The sequence below is a fragment of the Centroberyx affinis genome, unplaced genomic scaffold (assembly GCF_046629955.1).
Source record: "Centroberyx affinis isolate AG114_WGS23_722 - 3 ecotype Tasmania unplaced genomic scaffold, CSIRO-AGI_Caff_v1 ptg003779l_1, whole genome shotgun sequence".
In the NCBI taxonomy this organism is placed as follows: Eukaryota; Metazoa; Chordata; class Actinopteri; order Beryciformes; family Berycidae; genus Centroberyx; species Centroberyx affinis.
The window spans coordinates 326,323-342,764 of record NW_027281652.1 but is presented as its reverse complement, the minus strand read 5'-3'; the positions used below and the strand labels follow the sequence as shown (position 1 = coordinate 342,764).

Below are 16,442 nucleotides of genomic sequence, written 5' to 3'. Positions count from 1 at the left end.
ACTGTCCCAACCAGGCAAGCTCTGTGCTCTGCGTTGAGAAAGGAAGAGCAGACAGGGGCGCGGGAGATTAAATACATCTCACATGTCATGTGACATTTAGTTAACTGGCTCTACTGTTTCAGCAGAGAAAGTCAAAGGGCAAGATAATGGCCTTAGAGATATAAATAGGAGGTCAAGACTGCTGTCAGCTGGAAAGGCCAAGGGCGAATAAAGTTTAGACCTGAGCGCAATGCAGAGGAATGTGTTTCACTGCCAACTCAATATCCCCATATTCCCAGCCAGCCAGCCTACATTAAGAGTGGTGACCAACAGCCATCACAGTGACCGTGTTTACATACAGGCTGCAACTGGACTGAAAACACAGCAAGTAGCAGTTGAACTAACACATTAGACCAGTGGTTCTCAAACTTTTTCACATCAAGGACCCCTAAACTGACACAAATTAGACCACGGACCCCCATTTGATAAGATTTTGTCCCAGGGTCCCCCATCTGATAGGATTTTTGCTTTCAGATGTTTTATTACAGAAAGTGTATGAAACCCATGACCAAAATAGTCACACATTCTGTCATTGTGTTACTTATGGATGGAATTATAGTGAAAATAAATTATTCCCCTTTTTGCTGGGGACCCCCTGGAACCCCCTCAAGGACCCCTGGGGGTCCCCGGACCCCACTTTGAGAACCACTGCATTAGACTGTTTATAAGGGCAAGGCTATCTTCATCATGTTGAGTTTCAATCAGATCAGGGTCAGTTAACCTATTGTAGTCAGGTTGAAGCGTTGATATGAGAGAATTGGATTAAGAGCCTATTAGACCTATATTACCTGCATGTAATTGCTATCTGCATGTAAACACAACCACAAACACAACTCTAAGTCTGACTCTATGACTCTAAGTCTATCAGTCTATCAGTTAAGAGCAGGAATGGGGTCAAGCCTTTCAATTAAGCCATTTGAAGGAGAGGATATTCTTTAAAGTTTCCAGATAATACACTTCATGAATTTGTTGGGTGAATTGGGTATTTCTTGAATGAATTTGAAGAATGAGGCCTCACACACATCAAAGAGTCACCATATTTGAACCTGATTAGCAGGCAATAACCAGATTCCCTGATCTAAAGGATACAAACCTGTCATGGAGTCATTCCAGATGGGTCTGGACCTGCCTGATTAGAAAGGTTTACAGCTGTTCAAGACCAAACTCAGTTGTGATGCATGGAGCTAATCTGAAACTGCCTGTAAGAATGCAACGCAGTACCTGTCAACAAGTGTCTTCATTCATTATCTCTGATCACATACCTAGGGAAATTTAAATTCTTATTATAAGGGCCCTTTAAATAAAACAATAAATAAAAAATCCAATGACGGGGTGTCCTCACATCATATCTATAATGAAATCATTGAGAATGAATTGGAAATCATTAGCACATACAGTAAATTGCACTTTATTTTGAACCAATTTAATTTAATGCAGTTGCTACAACAAAAGGCTTGTATGTAATTTATTGGTTCTACAACACCAGGCACACGATAAAATAATTCATCAGAGAAGTTTTTTCTGGAAAATGATCAAATCGACAGTAAATATATCATGGAAATGCATTTAAAATTATGAATGAAAAGCACCCTTCATGCTGGCAATTTAATCCTTGATACCTTCTTCTAAATCTAATATCTATACATTTAAAAAAAATATGTTAAAAGAATTATGAAATTTCCTATAATTCAGTTAAAACAACTGTTATGCGTACAAAGGCACATTAGAGAGAGAGTCAACTCAGAAATTTCTTATATGAATAGATACTGGCCAGTTGGTATAGAACAGTTTCTATTCCTATTTGGAGGATATATGTGCTACTGTGAGCCCAGAAACCACTGGCTTATGAATAGAGTTTGGCCCACTACTACTCTGTGTTAGCATAGCATAGTTTCCAACCCTTTTTGGGAGTACAGTGTTACTGGCAGGGAAGCATGCTCTCCACACAGCAGTAGGTCCAGTCCTGTTTGTCGTTGGTGGGCAGGACGTGTTGGCACACCTAGTGGAGGGACACAGATCTGTATTGGCATTCCCAACATCATATAATCATTCTATTGCTCCCTTCTTTATATTCAGTTCCTGGCTTTCTTGTTCTCTTTACTTAAGAAAGGTAGACTAGGTTACTGCAGGAATGGTTCTGCACTAGTTCTGTACATAATGAAGCGCAGTGACTACTTTCATGCTGTTGGATGACTAGATGACCAGATTTAGGCTTCAAGTGTGTTGAAAGATCATAATGCTGCTGATTTTCTGCCTCTTGGTGATGTGTGAAGATGTTTGCTCTGTTTTGCACATTTTCTTTTATTAGTAATGCTGATACTAATGTCTCCAAATAACAGCATTTGCTATAATTCTCTGAACCCAGAATCAACCTCACCCACAATCATCAATTTCACAGTTGGCCAAGTTGTTTGTTCAGCCTCATGGATATTTGCTTTCTGCACTTTCTTATTGAGAACGAATGACTTAACTGAGAATTTGAAAGCAAAGCAGCAGAATGTAAGCATTTACAATTTCAGGATGGTAATATTATCCTAGAGGGCATTCTCAGAGAGTATCATGGAAGACTTTCTCACCATCTTGGTCCTGGCTGGCACCTCCACAGCGAACACACTCATGCCTCTGCTGCTGCAGCAGTTCCTGCTCTGCTCGTTGTTCACGTGGACTGTCACTTTCTGGTTGGTCTGCAACACAAAAGGTCACATGCACTGGTCAGCTTTCTATGCTTATAATTAAGGAAAATGAGGAAATTGGCTGCAACAGATACATTTTAGCAAAAAAAATATTGGAAACATTAGCAAAGTCTAGAACAAGAGACTCTTTTTCTTTTTTTCTCAGTCATAAAACAATATAATCTGTGGGCATTATCTATGTAAAAGCTATAAAAGAACAGAGAACATTGTGCTAATCTCAGGAGAACTCAATCTCCATGTACAAAATTATTGCTATTTCTGGCCAGAACTGTAGGTAAATGCTCTCTTTACAGGAAGCCACTTGCATCCCACTCACCTCCCCCAACAGCTGAAAATGTCATTGTTGTTAAATTATAAGGCAATAGGCAAACATAAAATCATTAAAATGATATAAAACAACAAAAAAACACTCTAAAATTATTTGGTAAACTCTTTGCCTGCTAATTGAACTATTTCCCCGATTTGGTAGTTCCCTTATGTTGTTTGGCCATTCTTTTAGAGTAGCCCCTGTTGCTATGAGAATGGACACGAAGGTTGCATATCAATTACAAGCTGTGTGAATGGTCCCTGGTAAGGAGAAGAAGAAGACGAAGAAGCAGAAGAAGAAGAAGAAGAAGAAGAGGAATTGGACAGTCCTATTCTACAACACTATAAATCAATTTTGGAAAAAATCATTGCCTGACATTTAGCATTCAGTATCCTTTAAATATAGAGGATCTCTAAAGAGACTTAAGACTCACTATGCTTCAAAAAAATATTTTTCCCCCAAATGGTTTCTATCTCAGTTTGGAATGAAACTCTTCCAATGCACAGTGGTTGGTTGGTATGTTTGTTGTGTACCTTGTTGGCTACGAGGGAGGAGATCCTGTGCTCTCCTCTGTAGGTGTAGAGGAGGACGCTGTCTTGTCCCCTCAGCGGCCTGGCCTCTGCCCTGGCTACGATGGACTTCTGGAGGGCCTGGTTCAGCAGCCTGGAGCCTGAATCCATGCTGAGCGGCTGGACGGACGGCTGTGTGCCTTCACAGTGTACATCTATCTGGAACGGACAAGCCTGACGGGGTGTGTGGGATGGAGGAGTTTATACAACCAGTTAGTAGGGTTTAGGTGAGTTATTCAAGGTCTGGATGTGTTTCTTTGTGTGTACGTGCGTGTGTGCGTGTGAGTATGTGTGTGTGTGTGTGTGTGCGTGCGTGTGTCTCCCGGTGTAGTATCAGGACATCACGTTTGCTCGCTGAGGCTTTGTTCTTGGAAAGCAAGTGGAAGGAATGGGGATGGGATTTAATTCAGTTGCTAGTTGGGTCGAGTGAGTTATTTAAGGTCTAGATGTGTTTTCCATTGTGTGACCCCACCTCCACCAGCTCCAGGGCACGGTTGTAGCCCATGGCTTCCAGGGTGACCCACAGGTCTGTGGGGTCTCCATCTTTCTCGGTGGCCTCCATCAGGTTCAGCTCCATGAAGCCCTGCCGCGTCAGCTGGTTTCTCCTCGTGTCAAAGTTTTCTGTGTGCCCCAAAAAACAAACATGAGATCTATTTTCTTCTAAAACAAACAACCAAATGCAAACCAAATTCATTACATACACATACACATACACACACACACACACACACACTGATCAGAACTAGACTCATCTACAGTACCATGTATCTACACTAGGTTTACACCTAGTTCATTACAAAATTGGTTAAAATAGGTTGTGAGTCAAACCAATACCTGAAGTGTGTGATATGTGCTTTAGTCCATAACGCCACTACAATGCCCACAGCAAGGTCTTTTAAACCTGTATTTACCTATGGTAGGTTTGTTTGCTCGTTTGAACAGTTATGCTCTTCTAATGCTGGCTCCACTGCAACTTGCTTAGGAATACAGTGTTAAAGAAAAATTCCACCCTCAGACACTTTTACACTGTCAGATATCATCAGTCTGTGATGTTCAGCGCATTCCAGGAGTTATTTTGTGATGAAGCGAGTTTTTCCAGTCCAGAAAAAGGAGTCGTCCCCCTTAATCAAAACGCAACAAGTCTCACGGCTACATTGCATTATGGTCTGTTGAGGCTATGGTGGGTGAAGAACTTGGTATCTCTGCCTCTTCTATGATGGCTTTCTCCCTGCATGATTGTTGAACATCAGTGGAAAATGATTAGTCTAGAAAGAAGCCCTTGCTCTTTGATTCTGAGGGTCAGACACCCAAACCTGACATTTACAGTTTGTTTTAGATTGTTGACAGTCCAACTCCATTGTAGCTGCGCTGGAAATATCTCAACGTTTCGTCACATTGCCTATGTTTGGCCAGTTATCCAGAAGAATATGAAAAATACACCAAACAACAAAATGGAACATTGCAAATAGCTGTTTTTAGTAGTGGTTTTAGGGTGGATTTTTCCATTAATTTTGCAGAATGTACACAAATACAACATACATTGTTCTCTGCTGGAGACACAATAATCCCTTAATTTGCTTTGCAATGCAATCACAACAACAAATCATGTTTTCTCTGTAACCTCTGCCTTTCACAAATGAGCTTGTAACAATTTGATGGTTAGCATCATAAACTGCCACAGAGTTTATGATGCTTACCATGAGAGAGGGTGCCTCCATAATATGTTTTACAAATATGTGACTGATGTATTGACTTTTGTTACACACACTTATTCACATGGTGGGCAACATTTTAAAGTAATCCAGACTGGATTGGCAAATGAGTCAATGCAGATATGCAGTAAGAGTGGGCTGTAAGGTATTTATAAACATCGAACAAAAAGTTCGGAACTTTGTGTTTGGTAGATTATTTCTCTGTTGTAACAATGCTTCTTGGCAATACATTTTATACCGTTGGAAGGCCTGTCTATTTCCCTTTTAAATGGTGCCTCATTTGTAAGGAACATGCATTTGTGGGATGAGCAGCACAGCTGAGTATGTGGGTTGCGCTCATGAAAAATTTGCCAAATCTTCTCTGCCAATGCCAAACAGCTTATTCTGCTGTTGAGCTTCCGGTACCCCCAGGTGCTGACAATCAGGTACCTGATTGGCACCTGCACTGGAACCTGAACATGTGGAGGAACGTTATGTTCAGCGATGAGTCCAGATTCTGCCTACAGAAGTTGGATCGTAGGGTCAAAGTGTGGAGAAGACGGGGAGAACGCTATGCTGATTGCTGCACCGATAGAGTAACACCTTTTGGTGGAGGCAGTGTGATGGTGTGGGGCGGCATCTCCATCACTGGAAAAACGAGGCTTGTCATCATTGGAGGCGATTTCAATGCAGAGAGATATCGAGATGAGATTCTGCAACCAGTGGCGATCCCATATCTCCACAGTCTGGGACCGAACTCCATCCTCCAAGATGACAACGCTCCCCCCACAGAGCGGGGTTTATCAGAGACTACCTCCAGAATTTGGGAGTAGAGAGAATGGAATGGCCTGCCAACAGTCCTGACCTCAACCCAATTGAACACTTATGGGATCAGCTTGGGCGTGCTGTTCGTGCTAGAGTGACCGACACAACCACGTTGGCTGACCTGCGACAAATCCTGGTTGAGGAGTGGAATGCCATCCCACAGCGGTGTGTGACCAGGCTGGTGACCAGCATGAGGAGGAGGTGCCAGGCTGTTGTGGCTGTGTATGGTTCTTCCACATGCTACTGAGGCTCCTGACTGTTTGTTAAATGAATAAATTGTAAAATTGCCAATATGTCTTGTTTCTTCCTTGTTACTAATAGACTTCAATCATCCAATCCACCAAACAAGCGTCAATAGCAACAGCAGAATAAGCTGTTTGGCATTGGCAGAGAAGATTTGACAAATTTTACATGAGCGCAACCCATATACTCAGCTGTGCTGCTCATCCCACAAATGCATGTTCCTTACAAATGAGGCACCATTTAAAAGGGAAATAAACAGGCTTTCCAACAGTATAAAATGTATTGCCAAGAAGCACTTGCCCACTAATGTTGCCTCCAAATGTATCATTGACCATCCTATGTATCGGTGCCTTAATGAGCATGATTACCTTTGCAGACGGCCCAGGCTTCCTTGTCACACTTCTCTCCACTGGTCCTCAGCTCAAAGAAATTGTACTCCTCCAGACTGAGCAAACCATTCCCATCCAGGTCTATCACCTCAAAGATATCAGACAGCACCTCCCTGTGGCAGAAACACAGAAAAACATTAGAGGTGTAGATATAACATCCATCCATCCTCCCCCTCACCTGGACAGGACAGGCCACCTTTTTCTGGAACAGAAGCATGGTCTCAAACTTGAAGGTGCTGACACTGACAATTTTATCAACATTTCCAACATTACCAATCTTATTTTTTCCATTGTATTTTAGATATCTATAGCCCACTTATGCATCATAACCTATGGACTTAACAAAATATTGCTGGTGGATTTCAATACTACTGCCGATGACATGAAGCAGGCAAATATGTGTGCACACACACACCTGAACTCCCTGGTGAGGTCAAGTTCTCCGGTGTCAGTCCTGTAGACCAACTCAACTGGTTTATTAGAAAGGCTTTTCTTGCTCTTCTTCCTCAACCTGCAGCCGCTGGTGAAGGGCAGCAGGTAGTAAGTCCCAGTACTCAGCTCTCCCTTCCACACATACTTCTGTGGAAACAACAACGCAGTTGCAGTGGGAGTAATAGTTAGGGGTGGAGGAAAAAACACATGATGCAGTATCATATTGCAGCATTTTCTTCCAGAAGGTAGTCGGTCCCAAAATCGTACCTCTTTGTCTCTTGACTCAGTGAAACACACTAAAGTTGAGTCCTCTTTGGTTTCACCTGCTGACATGACAAAAAGTGCTGTGTCCATGTTCATCCAGGATGACGACTTCTCTGAAAGACAGGAAAAGAGCAGAGGAAAACACGGTTCAAATTTGGATTTCACAGTCACGTTCCAGCAGATTTCCTGCAAAAGCCGACCCAGTGCCAAACAATGTAAAATACAATATAGAGGCCGGTAAAGACTGTCAATCTTTTGGGTGGTCTCATTTCTTCAAAACAATGGTGAAGCTGCGGTGCAGCAGCAGTGCCTCAAGCATATCAAAAATGGGACATCCATGATGTTACTTTGGGTGGCCTAGTGGTGAGAAATATGTACTTCAACTGGAGGACCCGGGTTCAAACCCAGTGTTGGCAAACAGCTACTCTACTGGAGAGTCCTTGAGCAAGACACTTGTCCTTGAGCTCCAGGACTGCTGTTCTGTAGCTGTCCCTGACCTCTGACCTCCCTCTGGAGAGGAGCGAGCAACAAGAGAATTTCCCTACAGCAATCAATAAAGTATGGCCTTATGACTATTCTTATGGTTTGATCTGTACATAATATGAAACAGTTCCAGTACCGGGTCTGTGGCTGAGGTTGAGTGGTTGGATGGTGAGGTAGACGCTGGTTGTCTGAGGCAGGTGGAGCTGGTACTGCAGAGAGCTGATACTCCCATCATCTTCCAGGAAGAAACAGCCCTTCATGTAACTGTGATGCCACTCCTGGAACAGCGGACAATGACTGCTTAACTGACGGCACTCGGCATTCACACCAACTGACTAGAGTGTCCAATAATCCTGAAAAAAGGAATGGTTCTTGAACTTTACAGACCTAGGCCCAATTTGTTTCACCTCACCTTACCCCAGTACTCAAGCCCTTTAAAACATCCAAGCACTCTTGTGATGTATGGACTCAGTTTGGATTCCAATACAATCCCAACAAAGCCTTTTGGAAACTACTTGTCATGAAAATGCATTTACTCATTCAATAGAAAGCAAAACTAATTTGCAGTTCTTATTAAAAGGAGAATTGATCTTGTGACAGGGGAAGTATATTTTGGCAAGCAAGAAGTGAATTAAGCAGTCAATCATTGCAATGAGGTTACTCACTTGATTGACTTTAACTGAAACTGCTGTTGTGATAATTAACATCACTCCAACCTTCAGGGGGCATATTCATAATTCCATGGTGCATGTCAGTTCAGCAACATATAAACACTTGTTATACTCACACGTATCCAGAAGAGGGCAACAGTGTTACACTACATTTCAGATAAAGGCTGAAGTAAATCTCCTACTAGAACCTGATATGGCAAATTGGAGTGCATTTAACTTTGATAAATATAGCCTTTTCAATCTTAGGCCAGCAGTCATTCAAAAATATCAAGAGGCTACTTTGGCGATATTTATGAATCCTAATATTTCTCTCATTTCGAAATCCTGTTGTTCCTTCGTCTACCAGCACAGCTGAAATGAGGTAATAATTTGAAATTGAACAAGAACATCAAAACAAGGAAGTTTTCATTCAGCTCATTGGAGACACATTAAATGAAAACACAGTTGATGCGGACATACAATAAGAGGACATTGAGGGCCGAGCAAGTCTGGAATAGGCTATATATCCTTTTAGTGGACAAATAAATCACCAAGTTAAACAAAGAAACAAAGTACCATAAACACGGAGCATGTCACTCCTGCGGAGAAAAGCCATTTTCTCAAAGTATTTATCTTGGGCTGTGAGAAGCATAAAAGATCAAACCATAACACTTCAGTGGTTTGTCCAGACGATATTAAATGAGGGAAATTGCCGCGGGCAGCCGTCCACTACTTAAAGACCTCAGAAATAATGCCCCCATAGAGAGAGGGTCAGCCAGCAGACTAATACAGGCCGCTGTCACCTACTCAGGCCACGGGTCTGATTTACTGCTCCGCAGACTACAACCACACACACACACACATTACACTGACTGTAACCTTAACCTATCTCTAATTCTAACCAATGTCTAAACCTAAATCCTAAATTTAATTAAGAATAATCCTGTTTCAGTTTTCTGATTTCTATTCTTGAAGACACATTTGGATCCCCAAGGTGGTGAAAACAGCCACACGCTCCATACACATACATACACACACTGCTACCAAAACACAGCCTGCCTCGACCCACCCACCCCCCTCCACCAATTATCAGCCCCTGGCAATATAGAAGCCAATACAGTGAGAGGAACTTCCCTCAGAGGTAATCTCTGGACACACATACTTTTACCTCGACGACGTCTGGCCCTTTCCAATCTCAACAGCTTGGACCTGAGAGATGCAGCAAGGGTTGTTATTTTTATATATTTATTTATTTACCTTTTTTTGCCGCTGTAAAGAAAACCAGCTGAGGTTAAGCCAAAAAGAGTACAAACAAAGAGCGCGGGATCAATACAGTGTATAGCTATCCACCCAGGGCCAAATTCGCATCAAAAGGCTTGGTGACAATGACAATAGGAAAGTAGTGGAGTTGCAAGGCCCTGGTCTCTCACAGATTCCCATGTTACTGATGGTACTGATAGTAGATTTTTCAGATTCATAATAAATCATGTCAATCACCCATGATGTTTTCAGAAGAGAATGAGTGTATAAATCTTTTCATGGATGACTTGATACTTTCATAAATAATTTTATTACATTTCATTTCATTTCTGTCATCAAGTGTCATTTATTCAAAACAAGATACACAAGCATTGGTAGAGAGAGCATTGTTAATAACGTGTAATCTAAAGCAGTTTTCAGTCTGAAACCCAAATTCAACTCTTGGACCCAAGCCACATAACGAATGTTATCATCTGGGGACCCAGCAGAAACAAGGCCAGCCCTAGTTTAAGAAATGCTGCACCAGGGCATGTACTCCAATGTCAGCTGATTTCCATGTAAAAGACAAATTAAAATGTGATCTTGAGTTTGCAACTGTGCTTTATTTTATTAACTCTGTTTTGCCAGACAGTGGTTCTCAAACTGGGTCTTTCATGAGGGCCCAGAAAAATTAAGAATAGTTAGATTTTATAATTATTACATTTACTAGTTAGAAGCACAATGCAAATTATATTTGCATAAGGTCCATGGCTGCATGCCTATCTGTTTGGATGTCTAAAAACCCTGGTCTAAAAGGGCAGGGTTTGGACTGTAGAGTGAGGTACCTGTAAACTTGTGGGCTCTGGCATTTTGCTGGCCTTAGTGCTGCTGGATGTCATAGTGATGGCGTTAGACAGGGACGACCGTCTGCTACGGGCTGAGGAGGGACGGGAGGATGATCGGCTGTCTGAGACACACACAAATACACACACACACACACACAAACATGAAAACACATAAAAACACGAGCACAAATGCAAGCACAAAAACACACATGCTCATTCCCACAAATACACGTTACATAATTATAATAAATCAATTAACTTGTAACACTGCTACAATATAACAGACAGACAGACTGACTGATTGACAGATTAAGTGCAGCCCTTCCTTCTCCACACAATAAACACACAATCAAAAGAGAGATGAGGAGCACAACATGGGTGACACTGTAATCTGTCTTATCAGACGTCCATTGCTAAGTTCAAGTGAAAACGACTACTTTGCATTTGGATTCGGAGAAAGTGTGATCTCAAGTTCAACCCCCTTTAATTAATTATGGAGGCATTGTAAATTACAAATGGCATAACCAGAGCCCCTCAAATCCATTATCTTGCACAACTTTTTCCCCCTGAACACTAATTGAAGCCAGAAAATATCAATTCAATAATGAGGGGCCTGATTGTTTCCAAGACCGGGAAATCAAGATGCAAAGTAATGTGATGGGCTAAAAAGCAAATTACCATAGCAGGGAAATAAATAGACCCACTATCAAGGTATTTGTCATGGATCTAATTTGTATTGATGACAGTATTTTAATCTAGAGGGCCAAATTGTAACTGTTTTGTGAATGTGGACAAAGATGCACTGAAATGTGGCCTAACAAAAGCTGCAGTGTGAGTTCATATTGGATTTTCGAGCAGAGTTCGCCCTGCATTCATTCAGCATTGGCAGCTCCCTACTGCTGGAATTGAAATAAACAGATCCACTATCAGGAAAACACCATGAAAGTTCATCCACTGGTCTTACTGTTCACCAAAAAACAAACAGCAATAGGGCGATTACATAATTAGTCCATATCTCATCACATAATCCAAAGAGCTGTCGAAAAGCAACAGATTGTGGAAGTGAGAATGCCAATAAAACCACAATGAACCCGAATCTCAGAGCCAAAATTACCCACATGCCCCCGTACAAAAAAAATCTCAGGGAAGCAGTGTCTTATACTGACAAATCTAGGACCAAATGAGCAGTCAAAACATTTTTTGAGCCCTAAGAAAAGCCCATTCAACATGTGCGGTCACGTAGCAGCTCATGTCAGAACCCTGTTAAAATGTAACGGGTATAAATCAATATGTGGGAGAGGCACAATAATGTGATAATCCCCGCCACTATCTCAGAGCTCATTTGTTTTTGCAGTGGTGGTCGGCCGGGCTCTCCCCCAGAACACCGCCTAATCCCTCATCATCTCCCCAGTGAGCAGCGCTGGAATCCTCCAAATCAATAACATGAACACGGACTGACCACTTAAAGCAACCCACTCTATCTTCCCACTGCTGCCTGTCCCTGGCTCTCTCATCGGGGATCGCTGCTGGTCTTCTCCTCAACACCCTGGTTCCATTGTGACCCAGCGCTAAAAGTGGCTTTTCACATCCTGGCCGAAGAGACACATAATCCTGTTGTGTATCACAGGAGAAATCTGACTTCTAATCTGGTGTTGGTTCGTTCCCTCTGCTGGCAGTGGGCTGAAGCTGGACTGAAAGCCAGCCCCTGCTTGTTTACGCTATGAAAACATATCTCTTTGGCTGGTGCTCTCTCCAAAGCCAGAGTTGAAAGGCAGCATTTTTCACTAGTGTAGAAAGGGCTTTTGTCAACCTCTTAATGGCAGACATGATTACCCAAATGACGACGCTTTACAGTCTCCTCCCTCCAAACACGCTGCCCTAATTGTGTGGCGATTATGATGTATGGAGTGTCTTAATGAGGTGATTTGTCACGGGAGTGAAAAATCGATCAATAACAGAGCTATTACTTATTCCTCAAAACTAATCTGTGAGGCGTATAGGGGCAATGTGTGTGTACGCGTGTGTGTGTGTGTGTGTGTGTGTGTACAAATGGGAATCTGGAGTATGCCTACAGCCTCTATAGGCTGCTAGTTTGGACCTACATATAGTCAGTACTGTGCAAATATTAACATTAGCATTATGCATGTTCAACATCCTGTGTGCCTTCCCTGCAGCATCCTGTGTTCCAGCCAATACCTAAGCCATTGTATCTCATAATAGGACTTAAACCATACTTTTACTTATACAATTTGACTAATACTTGGCCCCTGAACATGTGTGCAAAATGTGATGAATTTCAATGAGCGGATTAAAAAGGAACATTTTTGTATTTTTTTGTCTTTGCTGAAATGGTTCCTTGCCTCTATACAACATGAGCAACAACAAACTGACGTGGAATTATTTTTTAGATTGGCCACTCCCTTATAAGGTCATGGATTCATTTTCTCCAATGGCCCCACAGAGCATTGGTTTTTTTTATAGCCATATTTTGAAACGTTGTGACAAATATACAGACCCAACGAATACAATATCAATGTCCACACAAGCAGGATGGTATTATCATTATAGACACAGTTTTAACTGCATGCAATGACTTGTGAGCTACTGCTGAACAGTCACTCCATCCCCAAATCTTTTGGAAAATCCTTATTATGTTCTGTTTTCAGAGTCAGAAGACACAAGGAATGGTCTAGCAATCAGTCATTTGAAAAACAGAATGAAAAAAAAGCAGCCACCTTGGTGTTAATGGTGAATAGGAGCAGCAGAATCCTGATGGGGGACTTCTACTACGGCTACCAGTGTACATGACATTCAAGTGATGTCAGTAGAATCAAAGGGAAATTGGTTTGGTTTGAGTTTGTAGCCTTTAGTAGGGCTGAAAGTGTTTTGCCAAACTACATTATCTCTTAATTAAATCTCAAAACCATCTCATGTAATAAATTCTGTTTCCTCACCTATGAAGAAGTGAAAAAGCAAATGTTTCTACACCAAAGTGACATCACCAGTTCCAGGATAAAGTCTTGTCTCTTATGACTGGTGACAGGGGATAGAAGTGAACGTTTGGTAATGTAAACTGAACATTCTCACAACATAAAAAAACAACAGAGTGGCAGTCTCCTTTATGTTAGAAATGCTCTGGGAAGCCACATCCTGTACCTTTCTTCAGTGCAGTGTCTGATTCTGTCCTAGGTGTTTCTGGAGGCTGGGGGAGAGTAGCTGCTGCTGCTGCTGGTGCTGAAGATGATGATGATGATGACGACACGGAGCTCTTCGGAGGGCTTTCTGACTGGCTGCCAAAGTTCTGTCTCTTCAGCTTGGCATCAGCCTCTAGCCTCTCCAGAGCAGCCACCTGACACTGCTCTACTGTAGACACCAGCAATCTGCAGAACTGACAGCAACAGGAACCAGTAGTAAGGGGGATGATGCATGAGCACAGCTTTGAGGCAGTGGAGAGGGGGGTATTGCCTACAGCTTGGATGGAGATAAACAACTGAGATGAAACCAAGACAGGTTTGGAGGGCTTATGTTGTCCTCTTGTGAAACTTCAATTTTAAAAAAAGAATTTGCAAACAGATGAGACAAAAGCAAAGGCACTTTCGTACTTTAAGGTAAAGTGCCCTAACTACACTACGTCATAACATTGTCCATTTGTTGTGGCAGGTAGTAAAATAGGGTTGGAGCATTTGGGAATTTCATGCCATCAGCCAATTGTTGGTATAGTTTGACTGTAGCTGAAAGTTTTTGCTACTCAATTCTCAGCATAACAGCCATTGTTCTTGCTTACTTGTTAGAGTTTGGATGATCTGAAACCGTAAGGAGTGAGGTTTAGCGAATAAATGAAATGTTTGAATGACTGATATACACTGATAAACTGGGGCAAAACTTACTTAAAATAGATTTTTCCAAGGTTTTGGAAAAATATGTGGATCTGTCCAATGTTGTGTGTCAGGCTTATGTAGAACACAGTGATAACAGAGAAAGTAAGAAGCAATGAGAAAAAAAAGTCCCATTACACTTTTCCAAACTTACCTCTGCATAGTCCAACTTGCCATCTTTGTTGGTGTCAGCTATTGAGAAAATGGCATTCACCTCTTCAGCGGTCATTTTATCTCCTCTCTGGAAAAATCAACATGTTTCCTTTATTAGTGAAAATATCACAACAAAATACAGTATATCTTACTTTTGGTCAGGCCTGAGCCAATCACCTATTTTAAGCATTTCAGGTACTGAATCTTTTGCTTTAAGCAGTCTACACCTTGAATGCAACATTGGTGGATTCTCAATTTCTGAGAGAATCTAGTTGGCTGATTGTACTAGATTAATCAATTCACTGAAAAGTAACTGAATCTATCTCCAACTGTATCCCAGACTTGCTCTGCTTACCACAGAATACAAAAATAGAAGTCTTCATAGACCCAGCCTACACACTATAATAACGAAAAAAGCTTTAACAACTACATTCCATCATCGATCAAATAGTAGCCAATGTGGTACAAACCTGCCTCAGGCAAAATGTTTTAGGCTACTCACAGTAGTAAGGGCCTTCTCCAGTTCACTGTGTGAGATGTAGCCATCACCATTCACGTCCATCTTTTTGAAAGCCCTCATCAGCTCATTTTCCTCTGTCTGCTTCTCACACTTCAGGATCTCACAGAAATCATCAAAGTTCAGTTTGGACGTTCTTGGGGTCCAGTATTTATTGAGAGTTGCATGGGATGGATTTCTACCGGCCTGCTGGAGAACTGAATGGGATAAATGGGAAAAGCCTTGAATCTATAAGCAGCAAAGGATGATGACAATCAACGACAATGACACGACAACCATCACCAACGTGTTGTGCTGCTGGTTAAGGTCTTCCTGCATCACCTCTTCACTTAGGCTAAATGTTGATTGATTGATTGATTGATTTTCTAACAGACTGATTTTTTAATGTGTACATTATTCAGACATTATAAATTTCCTGCAAACAGGCGCTTAGGGACGTCTGTGCCACTGATTACTGGGAAAGTTAAATTGGCAGTATTAGTAACATGACAGCCTAGCTAACAGTTAGTTAGCTAAACCACTGGATGGTGTTACTATAGCTTACCACGACATAACTGATGTTTGGAGGCGATATTTGTCAAACTAGATCTGAACACAGCTAGGTAGGCAGCTCTGCACTGCATGTAGAAAGTCTCCTCGTCATCAGGAGCGCGACACATCTGCAGCCCGCAGGGTTGAGAAGCCGCTTGAAAAGACATCCTAGGGAGAAGAGATCGACCTGGTTAGCTCATTTTGGCTGGTTTACCAACTTAGAAACCAGACGACAGGAAGGTATGACAGTTAACGTTAGCTGAGTGAAACATCTGTTATTCTCGTTCTCTCTCCGATTCATCATAGTAAATACACCGAAATAAACACCCCAGAGCATACGATTTACCTTTTGCTGAAACAAGCACCTGTTAGCAATGGCACATGAAGTTGTAAAACGCCACTGCTGTTTGCTGTTGCTAGGTAAACAAAAATATCGGTGCGCAACAAAAAGCACACTGAAGAAACAAATGACTTCGGCTGTTCCGTCGTATTCATTATATTCTGATGCTGTACTCCAATAACTACTCCATTAACAAAAATAAATACTATGTTTAGAATATGTCGATGCGGACTTTTAAGTATTATAATGTGTTAAGGGTTGGTTGAATAGTTTTTACAATAAGGAGACGTCTGGGGGAACTATGTATAGGTCAGGTCATGTTGCAGAGGGACGGATCGAGTGTTGCATGCGCGCCAG

At 41.8% G+C, this 16,442-nt stretch overlaps 1 protein-coding gene across 1 annotated transcript; it reads right to left on the bottom strand.

The window, feature by feature from the left end:
- Nucleotides 1–1,529: 1,529 nt before the first annotated feature.
- On the bottom strand, nt 1,530–15,870 carry efcab7 (EF-hand calcium binding domain 7). Its single transcript, XM_071541034.1, has 13 exons — nt 15,759–15,870; nt 15,200–15,411; nt 14,699–14,785; nt 13,826–14,057; nt 10,670–10,791; nt 8,072–8,213; nt 7,456–7,565; nt 7,172–7,335; nt 6,736–6,869; nt 4,081–4,229; nt 3,573–3,782; nt 2,616–2,723; nt 1,530–2,038 (listed from the first exon to the last, which is right to left on the bottom strand). The coding sequence occupies exons 1-13, from the start codon at nt 15,835–15,837 to the stop codon at nt 1,958–1,960; spliced, it is 1,830 nt and encodes a 609-aa protein (XP_071397135.1). The 5' UTR covers nt 15,838–15,870; the 3' UTR covers nt 1,530–1,957.
- Nucleotides 15,871–16,442: the final 572 nt, after the last annotated feature.

Excerpts from the sequence above, each read along its gene's own strand:
- efcab7 (XM_071541034.1), bottom strand. The coding sequence starts at position 15,837 with ATGCAGTGCAGAGCTGCCTACCTAGCTGTGTTCAGATCTAGTTTGACA. Across the intron at positions 15,412-15,758 it reads CAAACATCAGTTATGTCGTG|TTCTCCAGCAGGCCGGTAGA; the intron begins GTAAGCTATAGT and ends TATCCCATTCAG. Across the intron at positions 3,783-4,080 it reads GTGCCCTGGAGCTGGTGGAG|GCTTGTCCGTTCCAGATAGA; the intron begins GTGGGGTCACAC and ends ACACCCCGTCAG.